The following is a 21611-nucleotide window of genomic DNA, read 5'->3' as shown; positions in this document are numbered from 1 at the left end:
TTTTCCCCCAAATTGGGATCTTGTTATATTTATGAATACATTTGGGAAATTTTATTAATTAGGGATATTGCAAATTTGTCTGTGTCCTTTTTTATTTCTCTAGTGAGGCACTAACATTAAGGAGCTTTCACAAATTTATTATTGGTTTTATTCCTGGTTATTCATTATTCTCTTAAAAATGGGATTGTTTCTACCATAATATAATTGTTGTTTTTGCATATATGAAATCTATTGATGCCTGTATGTATTTGGCTCACTGAATTCGTTTAATGTTTATAGTTTTCAGTTAATTTTATTATTTTAAGGCATATACTGGTGTAGTGTAGAAAGATGACAGTTTTGTGTCCTTTCTAATTTTTTATGTTTTTATCTCTTTTATTTAGCTCTGTTGTCTAGTACAGAGCATCTTTGTGAAATGGGAATGTCTGCACTATGTACAATGCTCTCCTTTTAGTTATAACATAGTTTATCATGTTCAAGAAGTGTTCATCTATTTCTGCTTTACTGATTTAAAAAAATCAAGGATATTTATTAAATTTTATCAGCAGCCATATGATTTTATTTTATAAATGATTATAATAAATTATATTAACAGATTACTAATACTGAACAGTACTTACACTCTTATGGTAAAATCTACCTAGTCATGTACTACTCTTTTCATGTGTTGCTGGATTTTTTTCTAATAAAATGTCATACTTTTATCTGGATATTTATATATAAGCTTGGCCTGTATTTGTTCTTGTTGTTGTCTTTCTTAGATTTTGCTGTGAGTTCACCCTAGTTTCATAGAAATAATTTAGAATTTTTTTTAGTTTTTATATTTTGGAACAGTTTAAAGACAATGGAATTATCTGCTCTTTGAAGGTTTCATGGAATTCCTCTGTGAAATCAAGGTCAGGATTTTTTTGTGATGTAACTGGCATTTTTTTTTTTTTTTTTTGTATTTCTTGGAGGAAGAGATCTGTTTGGATTTCTAATATTTCTGGATTCTTCTTGGGAAATTATCTTTCCAGAAAATTATCTCTAATATAAGTTATCCTTCTTAGTGTCTCTTTTTCTGCTCCCCTCAGACACTGATATGTTGTAGCCTTTCTGTTTCCACTGCTTAGATATCACCATTCCCATAATTCAGGTTTTGTTAGCTCTGTTCTGGATTATATACTTTTATCTTACAGATGTTAGTGTTTGTTTTCTTCCATCCATAATATACAGTCTTACTAGATTACATTTCACACATTTACATTTACAGTTTCAATGATCCACATTTGATATATACTCATGTATTGTCTGGTATGTGGCAAGCATGTAGAGAAGAATATTGGCAAAGCCCTGCTGTTACGAAGCTTATATTTTAGTAGCTAGTATCAAACAAGTAACAAACATAAAATTATATCAAATAGTGATAAGTGCTGTGAAGAAAAGTGAAACAAGAGAAAGGAAATAAAGGTAGGAAGTTGGGTGCTATTTTATGTAGGGTGGTTGATGTTAAGCAGAGTACTCAAACAAGTGAAACAGGGGGGCATCAGGGAGAAACTCTTGGAGCAGAATATTGTACTCAGGGCACAGGGCCTGAGATGTAGTGTGCTTATCATGTTTAGGAATAACAAAGACACCAGGTGTAGAGCTCCAAGATGATCTAAGATAGAAGTAGAACTCTTGGCAGTGTGTGGTTGGAGGGATAAGGTGGTGCAGAGGGGTGGCCGAACACACGAAAAATCGAAAAATATTGTAAGGACCTTCGATTTTATTGAATAACATGGATAGCCATTAGTTTTATTTTTGTTTTTTCCAGCATAACTGCATGATTCAGGCTTCTCTTTCTTAGATTCTTTTAAAATGTTTATTAGTGCATATTTTCAGTACATAATGACTACATTCATCATGGGGAATTTGTACATGGACATAATACATTTTCATTATTTTTAATTCTCCTTTCCCTCTGCCGACCTCCTCTCTTGAAAGGAATTATTGTGGCTCTTGTATGGACATTAGATTATGAAAGGCATTTGATGTTTAGAAGAAAGAATGTTCTATTTGATCATAGACATGGTAGTAAAAATTTGGAGGTAGTCACTTAATTTTTTTTTTTAAACCGGGAATTGAACTTAGGACCTTGCGCTTGTCTGGCAGGCATGGCACCACTGAGCTACATCCCCGGCCTGATTTTGGTTATATTTTGAAGGTTGAGGCATCAATTTATAGGTAGATTCAATGTGAAGGAAAGGTGAAAGAGCCCAACTTCATTTTTCACATGGGTTTTATGGTCTCAACGGATGAAAATACTGTGGCCATTTACTGAAGTAGAGAGCATTTCAAAAATAGCAGGCTGGGACTAGAAATACCATGTTTGGCTTTAGACTTGTTAGGGTTGGGTATGTTCTGTAAACGGAGATGTCAACTAGCAAGTTTGGTGTTGGATTCTGGGGTTCAGAAGTGATGGATTCTTTGTAATCACTCTGCTGTGGCTGCTTATCACTGATAGACAAATTCCAAATTCCACATTCAGAATCTTCAATCTCACCCCATCCTACTTTTTAAAGCCTCGTATCACACTGTAACCTTATGTAGACCAAAACAAACAAGGTTGATTATTTATAGACTACTCTAGATTTCTTTTCCCTTTTGAGGTCCTTATGTTATTATCTGTAATCTGGAATACCTCTCAACTCTGCCTATAAGCATATTGTCTAATCTCCATAAGAGTGGAGACAGAAGAATGAGGCATGGAAAGGAAACTTAATGTTCAGTTGATGAGAATTAGTAAACAGGCTTTCCTCTTTTACTTCTGTGCACTCATTTAATTTAATTTTATTTAATATTTTGCTGTTCTGTGGATCGATCCCAGGTCCTAAAGCATGATAGGCAAGTGCTGTACCACTGAGCTACTTCCCTGCCCTGTATGCCTATTTTAACCTGTGGTACCATATGATCCTAGTGATTGTTGGGAAAAAACTAACTTTCATTTACTTTTTTTTTTTTTTCAGATGGGAACATTTAAAACACATGATGGAGAATATTTCTTAGAACCTATCATGAGGGCAGATGGGCGTGAACAGGAAGATGACCACAACAAGCCACATCTCATATACAGACAGGAACTAAAGAGTAACTCTTTTCTACAGCCTCACAGGCCTTGTGCAGTTTCAGGTAAACTATGAAGTAAAACTCTTTAATTAGATTGTGGTACTATTCAAATCATTTTGTAGGTTAGACTTTATGTTTCCTGTAAATATTTACTTTTAATTAATTTGTTTTTAATTGGCATATTTAAATACATATTTGATAAATATGTATTTATCATGTGCAATGTGCTGTTTTGAAATATGTGACATTAGGAAATGGCTAAGTCAAATTAATTAACACAAATTATCTCATATCTTTTATGATGTGAAAACACTTAAAATTTACTCAGAAATTTTCAAGAATACAGTACATTGTTATTACCTATAGTCACTGGGTTGTATAGGTTTCTTGACCAAGGAACTCACTTCCCACCTTGTTGAAATTTTACATCTTTTGACCAACATCTCTGTATTTCTCCCCGACTAGTTCCTAATAACCACCTTTCTACTCTCTACTTTTATGAGGTCAACAGTTTTAGATTTTATATATAACATATAGACTATCTTAAATTTTGAAGTATATGATATTTTAAACAACTTTTGACCTACAAGAATCCACTAGAAATTAATGTCTATAGGTATTTTTTAGTAGTAAACTAAATTTAAATTTAAAAAGTTAGCCAATGTATAGGATTTACAACAGATAATCATGGAAGATTTTTACTTTAATCTGTTCATCACAACTCATATGATTTAGTTTTTCTCAGTATAATTTTAGATTAAAAGGGCTGGGGATTTACAACTGGACCTAAGTAACAGTATTATATTGCTCAATTTTACATGATTTTAACTTGATATAAATGGAAATAAGGTGTACATAGCTTTTTATGACTTATCCCTTTTGTTCAGCATTGTTTCTGAGTTTCATCTATTTTGATGTATATACCAGTAGTTCATTCATTTTCATTGTCTGAGTATATTGCAGTTCCCATGTCCATTTTTCTGCAGAACTTAGGGTTGTTTGCAATTTTGGATATTATAAACAATGCTGCTGTGAGTGCTTGTACTCATCTCCTGTGTTTGAGAGTTTCTCCAGGGTGTAAACATAGATGTAGATAACTCCACATCACTTTAAAAAGTGGTGTTTGTCAGTTTTGTAGTTGCAACAACATTTGAGAGAAGTAGGTTTTTCATGTTTTCTTCTCCAAAACTCAGACTACTAGAGTTTCCTAGATTGGAACCTAGGAATGATGGATTTCTAAAGGGATAAACTGTTACTAGTAAAATATTTTGGTTGTACATTGTATAAAAGTTCTTTTTATTAAGAATTGCGTCCATCTTTGTACATGGATCTTCATTCTTCACAGAATGACATACAGTAATATAGTAGAGAAAAGCTACCTGTAATCATCATCAAAGTATAAAACCTAGACAAAAGAGTAGGATTAGAAAGGATTTATTTGAGATTGTAGGTGTCCATAAACTATAGTTCCAAACACTGTGATGCCATCTGTTTTTGGATATAATGATATGTAAGGCTTTGAAAGTTTTCCCTGGGAATGTACTTCTTAACCTTTGCTGTTATAAGAGTGCCAGTGTGGAGTGGTTCTCACTGTGTCTAAGGCCCTGTTTTAAATCTATTGACATAATAGATGTCTTTCTTATGCTTTTAATATGAGCATAAGGGTTTCATTTTTATGGCTTCAAAGAAAACATAAATGGGTACAGCTTCACAACAGAACTCTACAGAAGGCAGCTTATGCTTGTTCTGATCTCCCATTCAAGAGCAGCTTGTTTAATGAGTTGTTTAGCTTCTTAAGAAGAAAACCGCCAAGTAGACATTCTGAATGCATAAATGTTTCACATAATGATGTGCAAGGTTTTGCATTCATGACCAGTGTTCATTATCAGCAAGAAAATGGTTCACTAAAAGCCAGGTTCTTTTGCTTAAAAAATATTTATACTAAAGATTTATTATAAAAACTACAACTAAAAAACAAAACACAACTATGGAATTATAGTTTTCCCCACAATATACTTTTTTTCTACAGTATTTATTTATCAAAATGTAAAAAGTAGTGTCCATTCTTTTCATTAATTTAATCCTTCCATTTTTAGGTGTGATTAACATATACATTTTTAATCACAAGGCCATCAATTAATGGCCTAAAAATTAGCCACTAATCATCATTTTGTTAGTAAAAGTGAAAGTTATGAATATAATTAGTGAAATGTTACCCAAGGTATTTTTTCCTTCTCAGTTCACACATTGTTCAGAAATACTTGCGGGCTCTTGTATGTTCTAATCACTGCACCTTCAGGAGAACCCTTCACATAGGTGGGCCAACGTGAACCAACATGATTAAATGCAAAAAGAGAAGTGACTTATTTTTTTCTTATTTCTATGGATGGTTTTATTTATGACCTTAACATGTTTCAGTTCATAGTAGCTTTAGCTTTGATGGATTAGATTATATTATTTCCAAGGTCAGAGTTCACTGTGTGCCTCAATTTGGTAGCCAAATTGTGGACACCAGGCTCTCAGATATCAGATATATTCTAAATAAAATCTAGTGGAAATAGTGAAGCAAACAAATAAGAACAAACATGAAACAACTCCTGCCCCCCCCACCAAAACAAAACAAAACAAAACAAATAAGACTCAAAGGAAAGATCCTGAAAAGATTGCCAAGAATGAAAGAAGTTTCCCAATTCTGTTATGTAGTTCTGCTGCTGTTCCTCCTCCAAGGGTGGCTCAGAAGACCTCATGAGCCTGTTTTCCCTTGGCCCTTCTCATCTCACTGTTGTAAGTTAGGAACACAGTGCTTTGGTAGAGGAATAAAACTGATGACTGGATGTGAGTGAAAGTGAAATGTCTTAGAATTAATTTTATGATATTTGCCAGTTTAAAATTTCTGTGCTTTTCTTGGGTTTTTCTAAATTTATTTAGTTTTTAATATTATAAAATATATTTTATGCTTAGAGCAGGGATTATAGGCAAGAGGGAATGTAAGAGCTGCATCTTCGGAATCCTGCTGTGTGTGGAGGAGAGTAACCCTGAACCAATTCAGGAGAGTAAAGCAGAAGGCTGGGAAGTCCTGGGAGGCTGCAGGGGACAGAGGCCAGCTGAGAGGGCTTTCAGGACATAATGACTTCGCTGGACATGCAATAGGCATTGGGAAACAAGGACATTTTAAAGCAGAGACATCATGCGATTTACCTTTTTTTATTAATAAAAATAGCATGTTATTCAGTTGGCATGGGTATTTTTTAAAAAGATAATTTTAGATTTGAATTAGAAGAAACTAAAGGCAGGGAGGCTGAAAATTTTTCTTTAAAAAGCCATCTTGTTAACAAGGGGTTTAAGTTTAAACAAGCAAAATATGTATTGAGAAGTAAATTGAAGATAATCTTAAGTTTTTCTCAACTTCGATGAAACTTTAAAGATTTTTATGTATTTGCATATTTCTGTGAATGCATGGGAACTGCTTTTTCAAAAAAATAGATTTAACTACAGATTATTTCCTTTGAAGATAACAACTTAATTAGCCTCTATCTAAAGAAAATGCAGTTGATTTTAGTGTCAGCAGAGGCCACAGTTCATTTAGAAAGCTTCAAGTTGAGGACAGAGTTTGAGTTCCCACCCTATTACTAACTGGCTTTGAGACCTGCACTTTTCTGTCTTATTCAGACTAGGTAATGAATAGTTAATAGATTTACTGTTTCCTTTAAAAAGCTTTTAAAAATACATTTTTATTTTTAGTTGATGTAATAATTATGCATATTTATAGGGTACATTGTGACATTTTATTACATATATCTAGTGTATAATGATCAGATCAGGGTAATTGTCATATCTATCACATTAGACATTTATTATTTCTCTTTATTGAGAACACTCAAAATCCTAGTAGCTATTTTGAAATATTTAGTCCATTGTGCTATGCAACATTAGAAATTATTCCTCCTATCTCAGCACACCACTGTACTCTTTATCCATCCTCTTTCCATTACCCTCCCCACAACTTTCTGAGGTTCCAGTAGCTTCCATTTTACTTCTACCTCTGTGAGATCAACCTTTCAGCTTCCACATGTGAGGGACAGCGTGTGACCGTGTATTCCTGTGCCTTATTTCACTTAACGTAACTAGGCTACATTCCATCCATGTTGCTGCAAATGGCCATACCATCCTGAATACACCCAGATCTGTTCTATGTGCTTTTTAAATTAACTAAATTTTGGGGTTTATAAGCAAGTTAGTTATTGGGACGAGGCAGTTACTGGAAATGAGTAAAGTGAATTGCCATTAGGACATTGCATGTCCACGGGGACTGGACTACATACACTTTTTGGAAAAAGCACTTTGGGAATGTGGGGCCAATATTGCCAGATCTTCTGTATTTTATAGAGAAGTTAAAAGAAATCAAGATTTTTTAAAATAACAACTGAATGTGGATTGCTCAACACCAGTTTGTAACCTCTTGAGGATTCTTGAAGTCACTGCCATTTATAATATTTTATAAATTTATGGATAGAGAAGAAGGTGTCATTAATTCATTTAGGGACAGAGGATCATAAACATTGTCGTGACCATAGCCTACATTCTGAATTAATGTTTTCTCAATGGTGTTTTCAGGGGTCAGCTCAAGCTTCTGCATATATAAAAAGATGACTAAGGAGATCTCATTCTCCTGCCCCTCCTTTTACCAAATCTACTCTCTCAAAAGTTACCTATAATCTTCTACTTACCAAAAACAACAGTTCTCTACCCATCTTACTGATAATGTTGGGGACCATTTCACACTACCAATCAACTTCTAATTGAAATGTTACCTGTTTCTTTGGCTTCTTGGAAGTACTTTGCTTCTATTCTTGGTTCTTCTTTTTTCTTTTTTCCTCACTGATTTTACCCCCATCTTCTAAGAAGCATTTTCTAAAGTGCCTTCTTGGCCACCATGTTATACTATTTTTTGTAAGTTTTTACCCAATTTATTTTTTCTATTTTCCTAATTTTATCTCCTAATTTAAATAATCATTTTTAAAAGTTTTAACTCCTGTTTTAAGATTAATCTCAGTCCTACAACCTGCCTGATGTCTGTCCATTTCTTTTGTTCCAGTGGTGTCTAAACCAGAAGCCTCTCCCTGTTTCTTCCTTCTGTAGCCACATCTTAGCAAGGAAGCCTTGTTTTTCTTTTAGGGCTCAAGTTTCTGCTTAAACAAAGCACATGCCATAATGGAAGCTTAGCAGGTATACTTTTTAAATATAATCCTACCTTACTAGCTAGAAAAGATTTATTTATATTTGAACAACAAACCATTTACTTCAGCCATCCAGGCCTCTCTTTTGTTTTGTTTGTCAAGCATTATTCTATAGAATATGAAAATAGTTTATTTTCTTAAGTAGCTTTCTTCAGTCTTATTATAATACTCACATTCTTAGGTTAATTTTGTTCCAGACAAGCAGAACATCCTAAATGGTAAAATTTGTCCTAGTAAGCATTATGATTCTTTTGGAAAAGAACTACTTCATGGACATACACCCTCTTTCTTTTTTTTTCCTAGCCATATTTTCTTGATCCTTTGTGTAAGGCTGTGAGGCATATTCAGCCTTCCAGATGTTTTGTCTGGGGAAAACCTAGACGTGGCATGTATATTGGGTCCATGTGTAGAGGGATTATCTTATTAGCTAACCTTTTTTCGCCAGTTGTGTGCTCTGTATGCTGTAATAATGAAATGAAAATATATTTAGTAATACATTCCTAAGAAAAGACTCAATCCGCCATATATGATGCTTACTTTGTGTTGCCATGATTTTATCTGTGGCGGTTTCCTAGAACTTTGTAGTTTTTGTTCATGATGTCTTTGCTGATCTAGTTTTAACTGTAATGAGGTTGATGATTCCCCAAAATGGTAAATTATTTGAAATGAACAAATGAGAAAGAGAACTAAGCTGGAAACCAATGCTTATGAAGTCTGATGCAGTGCATTGTGAAAATATGTAACATGGAAGGTGATTGTAAATCTCTTTACATTTTATCTGCAGGAATTATAATGTTTTCCAGGAAGGATTACCCAGCTATTCTGGAGAATTAATTTAACAAGTTTAAAAAAGTCTTTCCTTCTTTGTTTTAGGATCATGTACTTTATAATATGTTAGTGTTTGACAGTAGACATAATAATTTATTTACACTTTTCTAGTTTTGAAGGCAGGGTTTTTCTCCTATATTTTTTCTGTGCTGACCTGGAAATGAATAGGAGAAGATTATGAATATTGAGGTATAAGAGAAGATATCTTAGTCATAACACCTAATCAAAGAGCAAGCTATGCTATTATCTTGAATGTAATCCTTTTTTATATTTCTGTTGAGATTTGATTTTCTCTAAGTGTTTGTAAAGTAAACCATTCTCGTTGGTAGAATTCTGACGTTTTCTTCTGCTCCGTATCAACTTGTCTGGTCCATATATTCATCAAATCTGTTGTTGAGGAGGAACTGAGACGATTGGCTTCTCTGAGACTTCTCTGAAATATAATCTGCACCTGTTTTTCATTCTACTTCCATTAAGAAGTTTTCTATCATTACTTAGATGGACTGGGCTACTTGTTTTGAAATTTGTATTACAGAGGGTTTTTTTTTGTCATTTTGCAACTTTGTACAATTTTTATAAGTTTCACATTGACAGCAATGTAATTCTTGCTTGCTAGAACTGAATATGCTTCTATTTATCCTTTCTTATAACAATGTTCTCTCTTCATGTCTTCTACTTTGCATTTTCTTTATCTTGTTTTACACTGTCATGTATCCTTTAGAATATTTTAACTTAAAATCTTTTCTTCCGTAGAGATATATTATGTTTCTTCAAATTTAAAGCAAATCTCTTTGCTCTGAATATGAGTATTTAAGTATGAGGGTGTTCTTCATTTATAAAAAATAAAATGTGAGTGAGATCATTACCGTTTAGTTCTTTTCATAACGGTGGTTTATTATAGATTCTTTACTGAAGATTGCTGTTCAATTGTTTTATAATTACAGCACTATCTTATTTGTTCTCTTTAGTATCTGTCATGATTTTACAAGATTAAGATTTTGAATTTTAGAATCTCTGGCTATAGAATATCTCACAGCTTAGTATAGATAATTAATACTACCTTACATTGTTTCAAAACTTGTAAAAAATAAAGGCTTGTTATTTGCCTTTATTATTTCACCTATTGACTTTAGCATTCTGTTTTTATGCTCCTTAAAATAAAAGGTTACACTTCATTTTTCACATTCTTCATTGCAACCAGCCCAGTGTTTTACATATAGTAACTCCTGGGTAAGTAGTTGAGGACTTGCTAGTACAGAAGTAACTTTTCTGTTCATAGGCAAGTGTGTAAGATGAGGTCCGTAGAGAAGATGCTTTGAGTCGGCTGAAGAGAAACACCCAGTTCAGATGTGGAGGCCAGAGAATGCTTACTTTAGAAAATAATTTATTATCTGAGACCAAGAAGATGAGTAGGAATTAGGATAAGGGAGAGAGTAGGAGGTATTTTGTATGGAAGCAATAGTGTGTGCAAACATCTGGAAATGAGACAGTGCTTGAACCTTTTATGGAACTAAAGGGAGTTAATTATTAAGAAAAAATGTGGGATAGCAATTGATGGCAAGATGACTCAGTACTGTGGAAGTAAGCAAGCAGGAAAAAGCTCAGAAAGGTCTATATAAGCCTTATTAAGGGATTTGGACTTTATTTCAGTATTGGTCCAGCAGGTATTGTGAGTCCTGTTCTTGACTGGTACAAACAAGGGTCTTCTGATAGGTTTTTATTATTTTGTTTGGCCTGAGTATGTCTTTCCCAGTCTGCTGTTGGAGGCAGTGCTTTACTCAGCCAGTTGCACCCTGCTGATGGGGTCAGGTCAATGCACCTTGCCATGGACTAATAATGGATAAGGACAGGTATCCATGGACTTGTGTGAGAAGTTAGATGGATGGATACTGAGGAGGGAAAACCGAAATGCAACGCAAGGTGGGTGATTGTTAGAAATATTGTTTTGGGGTGTCAGAGCACTGCGAAAGGAAATGTTAACAATTTATAAGCTATGCAGAATAAACTGGATGTTTCTGACAGTAATGGATTGACATGTCAGCTTTGTTTGTGTTTAGAGATTGAAAAAGTGCATAGGGAACTGAAATACTTGTAAGTAAAATAAGACTTTGAGGTAAAAGAGAGCAAAGTAGCAGTATTCTTACTACAAAAATGCCTAGAGTTTTCAGTCAAGTTATTTCTTCAGTGCCGTGATACTCTAAAATTTTTATACCACCTAGCAAATTGGGATAATCTGATTTATCATCCCTCAGGGCCTAATTAAACAGTTTGAGGTAGCTCTCTTAAAAATAATAGAAAATTATGAATGCAGCATTTCTAAAGTTTTTTCCAAGGCCTTATAGAGGGACTTTGGAAATGAGAAACCAGAAGTTTAAGCTTTTTTAGGTTCATGATAGATCCGGCTGTACATTTAGGACACTGCAATCCACCATAAAGACTTCGCCTATGACTTCATCATTGGAGACCACTATAGGGTTTGGAGCAGAGGTGTGACATAATTGTTCTACAGTTTAAAGAGACTTCTCAGACTGTTATATGGAGAAAGGACTAGCGGAACATGGGCCGAAGCAAGGAGACTAGGAGGATACTGTAATAGTTGGGCTGAGAAATGGTGAGGTTTTCAATTAGGGTAGTAGATACCAGGAGAGTGAGAAATGGTCAGATACTGACTATATATCAACAGTTAAGCTGATAGAAAAGTGCAGGAGAGAGTTGAGAATAAGAGGGTTATGGATTATTCTGTGGGTTTTTTGTTTTTGTTTTTGCCTGAGCAAGTGGAAGGAAGGAGTTAATCATTTACTCTGCACTTATCTGTGGGAACTACAGGTTTAGGAGGGGATATCAGGAATTAGAGTTTGGACATTTGCAATATGAGGTATGTATTAGATATACAAAGGGAGAAAAGTCTAGTAGGTAATAGAATAAATAAGTAAAAGTTCAATAGAAGAATATGGGCTTGAGGAAGTAACCTGGTAATCAGAATGTAGGTAATATTTAAAGATAGAAATCTGAATGAGATTGCCTAAGAAATAGATTTAGATAGAGAGGAGAAAACATGCAAGGTCTGAACTGTGGGGAATGCCCAACATTTACCATGGAAGGATGAGGAGAAATCAGCTAGGGAGACTGAAAAGTAGAGGCCAGGGAGATAGCAAGAGAATTGAGAAATATGTGTCCCAGAGCCAAGTGAAGAAAGATTTTCGATCAGGTAGGACTGATCAGCTGACTGAATACTGTGGAGAACTTAAAGAATGTGAAGATTTAGAACTTAATATTGTATTATGCAAAGTCATGGAGAAACATGTTTACAATTTTACAATTGTAAATTTTTTTAGGTGTCTGATTTAGTAAGTGCCCATGTCTTAGTCAGTCTTATCATGGAGGTCTCTGAGACACAATACCTGATGCTTGCAATTTAAAGGAGAGACTTTGGCTCTTGTTTCCATTCATAGATGGCTGACTCCAAGGTAGGATGACATGGCAGAGGGGCATTGCAGAGGAGAGCTGCTCACAGCATCATACACAGGAAGCAAAGTCCAGGGAGGAGTTGGAAAGGGTGATAAACCTTCCAGGTCATGCCCATAGTGACGGCTTCTTTTACCCAGATCACCACCTTCTAACAGCAAGTCAATTATAATGCCTCTGTAATCCAATCACCTTCCAGAGGTCTTGCCTATGATCCCATGAGGCTTTAGGGGGACATCTACATATAAACCATAACATCCTCCCAATTCTTAGTTTATTCATAATAATAGATGTTAAATTTAACAATTTTTTATTGCAGAGATCAATATTTTTATACATTTCTCCTTATTTATACATTTCTACCTATCAGCTAATATGGTAAATTATTGATTCTCAGATGTCAGGTCTACTTTGAATTCTTGCCAGACTGAGTAGTGTAGTAATATTTTCTTTAGAATTTATTTTATCTATATTCAGGAGTAAATTTGGTTTGTAATTTTCTCTTATTGTTTAGGAAAACAGCAAGGAAAATGAGGGACTGTTAAAAAAAAATGAATAAACTTATAGATCATGGGACATGAGCTGTATAAGGACATCATTTAGATTAACCAGGTAAAGAAGAGAAGTAAAAATAACTCCATGGATTTGTGGTGAGCAAGAAATGTATTTTTGTTTCCCTCTAAAATATTGTATCACTAGAATCAGCCATGTAGCTCATTTTATAGTTCACCTTTGGTCTCCTAGATGCATGATTTAATAGCAAATGTTTAGTGAAGTAAATTTGAATCTTTGGCTTTCTGCTGCTTAGCCACATGATGCTTTTCTCATGAAAAGGAAGCAAAGATCCTAATTATTTGCAATTAGAATCTGATTCAGAAACAGGCCTATTTAAAGACATTGAGATGTAAATTTGGGTTGCTTTAAAAGTGCAATGCAGGGGAAAACTGCATAAGGGGGATGATCTATGTTCTCAGCCAGCCCCAGCCTGTGTTGGACACTTTTTGAGGATCATTATTTCTGGAGTGAGAGTTGGACCATCTCCAGTCAAGTGGCAGACATACTGTGTTACGTGGAGGGCACCCAAACTTCTGGACCTTCCTCAAAAAGCCTTCTTCCTTGGGTTTTCTCCCTTGAGAAACAGCCAGGAAGCTGAAGGGAAAGCAAAACTTCCTCTCCTCTCTGAGTTCTCTGCAACTTCTTTTGCACATATGGGGTACCCAGGTGCTAGCTTAACTTTCTGGTGTTAAATAAGATGAACAAGAACATGCATTTTAGAAAGGTGACATTTAAATTCTGGATATATCAGAAAGTATACAAAATATTCATTGGAAAATAAATGTTCAACCTATAAATAATATCAAAATTTGATCTTTTTCCACTCTTGTAAAAATCTGAAGGATCTGACATCTGACAAAAACCATATGAATAAAACTGATTATATAATAAGGATATTAAGTACTGTAAATATATCAGGTAGAATTTTAATATTTTATGTTCATTTAATGACTGTCTTTTAATTGCATGTGTAAGTTTTCAATTTTAAGTTTTCTTTGGAAATTGTCTTTACTATTTCTTATTTTTAAAATATTTAAAAAACCTATTAAAAGTAAGTGAACATTTCACGTGAGAATTCTATTCTTTTCAGTCAAGGCTATTTCAGGAATTATAGAGGTGGGGTGGGGGCAGATATAGTTTAAGAAATAAATTACAATGCTAGAGGAAGATTAGAATAAAGGGTGAGTTAAAATGTAATCTTTTTTTAGATTTCTATTAGATATGAGTTTATTTTAAAAATATTCAAGCCAGACATTGCAGAGTTAAGACTCAGTAGAAAGTGCTCAGACTAATTATTTAATCAAGTTACTTAATAATAGTATTGAAAAGATAATTATGACAATAATTGAATTGATGGAACAGATAGAGATAATTTTAGTGCATGCCACACTGAACTTTGTATTTTCAGAGGTATTTTGGATTTCTTAGTACTTAAAATTATGTCAAGGTATTTCTGGAATGATTCCACCTACATGGGTCAGGTTGTCAGAGAATCATGGAGCTCATGAATAGCCCATGTAAAGTTTAAAAAGCAAAAATGAGGTGAGTTATATGTTATTTACTGTTACACTATAGTAAGTGGACATGGTTTAGAAATGGATTGCCCAGAACACATGTGAATAAGGTAAAGTTAATATGATAGAATTATGTACTGTTGCCAATTTTTATGTCGTTAGGCCTTAATCTAATTTCAGCAGCTACACACATTTTCAGTATTATCTCATTTGATGACAGTACTCAATGAATTTTGAATAAATGCTGTTTTAAAAAATTAAACGTTGCGTTTATTTCCATATTCAAAATGCTTAATTTGCAGGTAAAGGATTCTCCATATGCATCTTTTGAAGAAGTAATAGAAGTTTGGAATATCGCAAATATTGGTCCATCCATCCAAATTATGGATAAAATTTGTATCAGCTGGTTTGTCTCAGTCTCACCTTTTCACTTGGAATTTCTAAGGCATAGGATAGGAAGATGTGATAAAGCAATCTGTAAAATGCAAAGGCCATGCGAGTATTCTTTTTTTAAATGCCTGTTAGGTATAGGGTTGGAATGCTAAAAACTGGAAAGGGATAGCAGATGCACACTCCTTTTTCAATTAACAGAACATCTGAAAGGCTTTGAGTTTATGCTTGTGAATGTGTTCCTGTTTTTGACTCTTGATCTGTGTAAGAATCCTTGACTCTGCTCATTGTGAAAATCTGCCTTATACATATTATTAGACAAACCCTGTGGGTTAACTCCTTGAGACTGTGGAAGAAAAAATGAGTATTTCCTCTGTGATGCTAGATAAATATGTTTCTTTGACTTGTCAGCATGCATAGCAGAAGAACTAGAATTTCTCTGTATGTAGGATAATTTAGGACTTTCCTGTGCTACTATTTTTCTTTCAGGGACACTAGATGAAAGGATAGTACTGGATTGGTCACAAATCTTTATCCTAGGTAGAACTATAAGGCTGTGTCCCCAAATCATGCCTCAGCTCCATGTTTCTGTAATACAAAGACTAAACCTTACATTGTCATGACTATGACCATTTAGTCCTTTTAGTTTTCTAGGAAGCAGCATTTTCCATTTTGACTCTGGTTGCTACATTCTCAGCATTCTGCATGTGCAAGCATGTATGACCTTTAGCAGAGTCATGTGATGTGGTATTCAGCTGTAATAGTTGCTATTGAGGAAATCTGAATTCATTTCTTTGTTATGCCACTTATTCAGCTGGTGCCTGCTGAAATTCCACGAAACTCGTCACATGCTTCTGTGTTTTAAAATGTACACAATAATAGTGACTGATTCATAGGTACAAGGAGAACTAATGATGTAATGATTCTTTTATGCTTCAGGTTTTGGCTGGGGAAAGATAAGGCCAGAACCTTCTGCACATTTATTACTAGAAGGTGGGGCTCTATTTATTAACTTGTGAGACTCTTTGAAATAAAACATTTCAAAATACCTACCTACAAGCCATAATTTTAAAGTACTGGCTGAGATTTCCAGTCATACTGAAGAACATAAAGCACTAGATTTACATATGTTTTCATGTTATGGAATACCACTGATTTTAAAAAGCAGTTATGTTTCAGCTTTTTTTTTACTATGAGCAGTTTACTTAACTCTTGGTCCTCAATTTCATCATTTATAAAATGAGAATAATAATTATGATGCCTAATTTATAGACTTTTTTATTAATGTCAACAGGGATAACATGTGTGACGTGTACCAGTACTCATATATAATAAACATTTAATAAGTATTACATATTTTATTATTGTTAATAGTAATATTAACAAAATTAACTAGCATGTAATAGACCCATATAGCGTAGCATAGCATGTAATAGAGCATATAATTGATCCAGAAAACAGTTTAAACCATGGGAAATTATATTAGATTTAAAAATATATCAAATATGGTCACACTTTACGTAAAGGAACATTCAGTTCTTTTTTCAGTTTTTATTTTTTATTTGTACATGTTTGTATTACATAATGATTATATTCATTGTGGGGAGTCAGTACATGTACATAGTAGGTATCATTTTTTATAAAAAAGAAAAAAGGAACATTTAGTTTTTTGAACTCTGGGACAGTCAACGTGTTGATAGATTAGAATAAGCATCATTTGATTTATTTTCTCATTTGAAAAATGAATAGTTATGTATTAGTGGAGAAGTATAAAATAGTTTTCTTCATCTCGTTGAATATAGAGGATTATTATCAATGCTAGTCTCTGTATAGATAGCAGAATGAACATTATATTTGATATTAGGAAAATCAAAGGCAACTTGCCTTTAAGTTGCTACTGTTGTATGCACATCACATTTGGTATTTAATCCCAATCTGGAGTTCTAGCCTGATACACTCTTTTGTTCCTTGGTATATTCCTTTCTTTTATCTCCCTCACTTTATACTTTCTTTCTTCATCCTAATCGCTTCTTGACCTTTTGGCTAAGATAAAGTGTATTCTTTCTTTATCCTAATCCTTCTTCCTGTACTCCATGAACATTCATTGAGCACTTAGAAGAACCCATTGCCCAGCAGTGTTCTCAGTTCTTAGGGAATTTACAGCTTGGTTGTGGGGATGGTAGTTACTGTTTAATGAAGAGCTGATGAGGAGACTTTAGACTTTATCTTAAGATGAATGAGAGGGACAAGAAACTGAGGATGGTGGGGCCATTTGGGAGGATCTTTGTGTTTGATTTTGCTTTATTAATTCTAATAATGCTCTAAGGTAAGAACAGCCTGAATTAAATTAGAGACAGTCATTGTTTCAAGAAGAGGAGCACCACAAGGCACGTTTACAAGGACAAATCACAAAACTTGGAGATTAGAACATAAGGGTGAAGGAAGGCTAGAAAGAGGCCAATGGTAGTGTACAGTTCTATGTCTAAGTTATCAGCATTAGGAGGCTGTTGCTCACATTAACAAGAATAGGGAACCTGGGAATGAGGGAAGAAATGAATTTAGTAATTTAGTTATGTATATAATGACTATGAGGTAGCAGTAGGATATTCAAATAGAAATATGGGATCCTAATCACATTGTACTCTAACAATAATTTTTGTATTATAACACCATGCTGTGAAGTGTTATAATCACTAATGTAATTTTTATGTATTTTATATTCTACGGGCTGATTATCATTGTTACATGATGTTTATGGTTTGGTCTAAATTAGTTTTTGGTCACAATATACATGTTATTAATAAAGGAAAAGGCATCATTTTAACATTTGAATTGATAGAACAGAAATAGAAAAGAAGCATTGTATAGAAGTGATGTGATTGAATTGGGAAATGTAACTTGAATAATGGCCACTTATATAGGGTATTTGCAAAAGTCACTTTATCATAATTTATTACACTGTTTAGGTATAAATACCAAGAACAAGTAATGAGATTAAATGTTTATCTTACAAAATATTAATAAGTGCTGTTTTAAAAAATAATGTTTAATTTCTTAAAATTATAGTAACAAGCTCATTATAATGATTTAAAAGGCACCAAGTTATTAAAGAAATTACACAGTACTTTTTCTATCTCCCTCTTTGATCACAGTATTACCACACTCACAAATATTTGTAAAAGTATATTTATTTTAGTTTGTAACTATATATAACTATATTTACTTACTGTTTCCACTTATAAGATTAATTCATATTGTTGTGTTATGAAGTATGAAATTCTGTATTTTTTCTAAATTGTTTAATTATTTTGCTACATTTGTATATTTTTTATGACTATTTCCTTTGGTATAGATATTAAACTCTTGAGATATGTACTGTTGCCATTTTATTTGTTGTTAATTATGGTTCTCTTTCTTTTTTACTGAGAATGTATCGTTTCATAAACATTAAGAAGTATAGTAAATTTTTATTGAGGTTTTACCTTGCAGTTTACAACAAACAAACTATGCATTATGGTGTAGATGTACAAGTAATAAACTCAGGATCTTGCTTTTTTTTTTTTTTTTTTGCCCGATACACCAAATACACCACACCACACTTTTGGTTGTTTTCCAAGATTGTTTCTGTAAAAGGCCTTCAACATTAAGGGGCTTTTAACAACAGCAGTGATAGCCTGATAACTGCTCAAGAGTGACTAAGAAGAATTGTAAATGCTTGCTTTCCTCAAATGGTATTTAAAAAACGCTTACTGATTGCAAATCTGAAATACTAAAAAGAAAAAGATAATAGAGAAACAGCTGTTCCTTTTGCCAAGTGAATCCATAATAAATTTTAATTTGAGGCTGTAGGTTATGAAGTCAAAAGATTCCTGTAGAAAGGCTTAATGTTTATAGTTATAATCTCGTGAGCTAAAAACTGTCTAATAACTTAATGGCTGAGTATGTTTTACTTTAATGTTGTTTATGCAGAGACCGAAGCATGGTGGAATTCTTGATCCTTCTGGACAGAAGTTTAGTGAGAAAAGTGACTGAAATTTATTAGTAAAGGGAAAAAATAATTTTAATCTTAAAATTCCACCTGCCATTGTCATGAATGATCAAGACTCAGCTATTTCCAAGAATGAAAAGAACCAGAACTGAAAGAAATCAAAAGCTATAATTGAAAAACCACAGCCTTACATACTTTCCACTGATGGCATTTAAAATTTATACAAATGGATTTATTTGATCTATATATACATAATGTTGGAGTTAGGAAAAAAGTACTATATATATTTATAGAATACAAAAATCATACTCAGATTTGCAAGATAGCAAATAGCCCTTAGTAAATCATCACACTTTCAGAAGTAGCAAGGGTACAGCTTAATTTCTTTACCAGTTTTGTCCATTCTTATGACTCTGTTATACTGTTGTTAGAGCGAGAAGGCTAAGATTTGTGTAAGGATCCAGTGAGTTCAAGGAAAGAGAATTTTTAGGGTCCAGGATATTGGTGGTGTTCTACAATTAGTCTGTCAAAAAATTATGTCTCTGATTGAAAACTATTTCTGAGTGAATGATTGGGAAGTTGACTAGCTGCCAATGAAGAGACTGTTCTCTCGTTATCAGATAACCATTGGAACTTGTCTGTTAGATTAAAATTTCTTCATGAATCACACCATGTCTTTTACTTTTCATGTATCATCTAAACCACCCATTAAAATGTTACACAGAGATATATGCTCAAGGAATAATTAGTGATGGGAGCAGGAACTGAATCAAGGGTGAATGTGGTCAGGGTAAAGTGAGCTATTACTTCACCCATTACTCAAGTGGTATTTACCAGAGGGAATCACTTATGTTGTCACTGAAGAACAGACTCTTGTCACCTAACACTTCTGTCTTAAAGAGAACCAAACTCTGTGTTGATCAACCTCTTATTAATTTCTATTAGCCACTAAGAATGTGAGCATAGGTACTGCCTGATGGATGGTATCAGGAGAAAAGGTTTTTCTGTCTCTGAGGAAGCACCAATTTATGAACTCACTAACTTTAAAAAGTATATTAAATGTTAGCCTTACCTAGATTTTTAAAATGTTAGTCTACTCTGATATTACTTAAATGCATTTTACTTTTAAACACTGGAATGAGGTAGAAAATAAGGAACTCACAAAAAGGAAGTAATCTCAACACACTGAAGCCTATTCAATAGTTATCCCCAAGAGAAAAGAAAAGTTACGGCTTTAAGTTGGTAGATTATTAGCTACTGTTAAAACATCATCGGAAATAAATTCCTCGTATTTGAAATTGCCTGTTTTCCATTGTGAGGTACTAAACAAAAATACACAATCTGAAATATTCATAAAGATAAAACAGCTTCTCTCAGCCGTCATTCTTCACCATTTTGTTCCAAACTGCCTCAGTTGCAACACTGGTTCTTTCCACTAAATAACTGATCAGGTATCAATAAAGGTCTAAAATCCTTCCAGTATGAGAAGCAAGATATAAAGAATGTTTCACACCTAAAACAATGTAATTTACTCCTCATAAAATCTAACAGCATTTCGTTTTATCAGGGCATACATATTTGGCTTTGTTGATTAGTAAGGAACACAGAAAATGTATAGAGGTCCAAAAAGTCTCTTTCATACGAGGAATATGAGACTACAAGAAAAATTTTAAATAATTAACTGTATTCCAATTTGGAGTATCGTTGTGTGAAACTACTGGATGTCAGTGGTTCTCTTTCTTTCTTTTAACTTTAAACTTCATTGTCAGGCAGGGTCCTTTAGTGTTTGAAAACACAAAAAACACACCCTACCAGAGCTCTATGATTTGAACTCCAATTGTGCGACTTATTCATACCTGACTGGATTTTATTTATTAAGCCAATTCTACAAAGCTGTTGTATTTTAATGGCAAAATTAAACCATTCACCTTTATTATGTTAAATGATCCGTACACCTTTGTTCCTTTTATTTATCCTTATTTCCATCTCTATCTTTTTTTTTTCTTAATTTGGCACTGGGGATCGAACTCAGGACCTTGTGCTTTCGAGGCAAGCAGCACAACCACTGAGCTAAATCTCCGGCCCTCCATCTCTACCAGCTATGTCTGTGCTTTCTTAACCTCTCTCTGTTGTGGATTCCCATCTGTAAAGTAGGATCAACAGTTATATCTATCTCATATGTGATTATTAAATGAGTTGATGTGCATGAAGTTCCAGAAATGTGTTTGGCTTAGAATAAGCAATATATGTGTTAAGTGTAATTTGTATTCTATATTAACATGTTGCTTTGTCTTTTTCCTCCCTTTTGCATACTTGTGTTGACTTTCCTGTCTTTTTCCTCCCATTTGCATACTTTTGTTGACTTTCCTCATTAAATTGGAAGTTCTCCTGGACATTTCTGTTTTTCTTTGGTACTGTGCCTATTTTTAGTTATTATCTCACACACACACACACACACACACACACACACACACACCCCTTTTCCACTAAGATTTATGTAACATTCAAGTTTCCTCCTCCCCCACTGAAACTTTCCAAGCAGATATG

General features: G+C 33.7%; 1 protein-coding gene across 6 annotated transcripts in view; it reads left to right on the top strand.

Moving 5' to 3' along the window:
• Adamts20 (ADAM metallopeptidase with thrombospondin type 1 motif 20) overlaps positions 1 to 21611 on the top strand; it is a 205625-nt gene that overhangs the window by 17496 nt on the left and 166518 nt on the right. For 5 of the 6 annotated variants that reach the window (XR_002388903.2, XM_021243106.2, XM_021243105.2 and 2 more), the window contains exon 3: positions 2988 to 3150. Coding sequence is in view for 4 of the 6 variants with exons in the window: in XM_021243106.2 (XP_021098765.1) it covers positions 2988 to 3150 (163 nt within the window). In the remaining 2 variants the exon portion in view is untranslated. Of the gene's footprint in view, positions 1 to 2987; positions 3151 to 13136; positions 13268 to 21611 lie in introns of those variants that run through there. The other variant, XM_087200196.1, reaches the window with a different exon arrangement.

This window comes from Heterocephalus glaber, unplaced genomic scaffold, assembly GCF_053883595.1.
Source record: "Heterocephalus glaber isolate CG9 unplaced genomic scaffold, H.glaber_assembly_v1.0 deba00001733, whole genome shotgun sequence".
Lineage (NCBI taxonomy): Eukaryota > Metazoa > Chordata > Mammalia > Rodentia > Bathyergidae > Heterocephalus > Heterocephalus glaber.
This window is presented reverse-complemented; position numbering and strand designations above follow the sequence as displayed.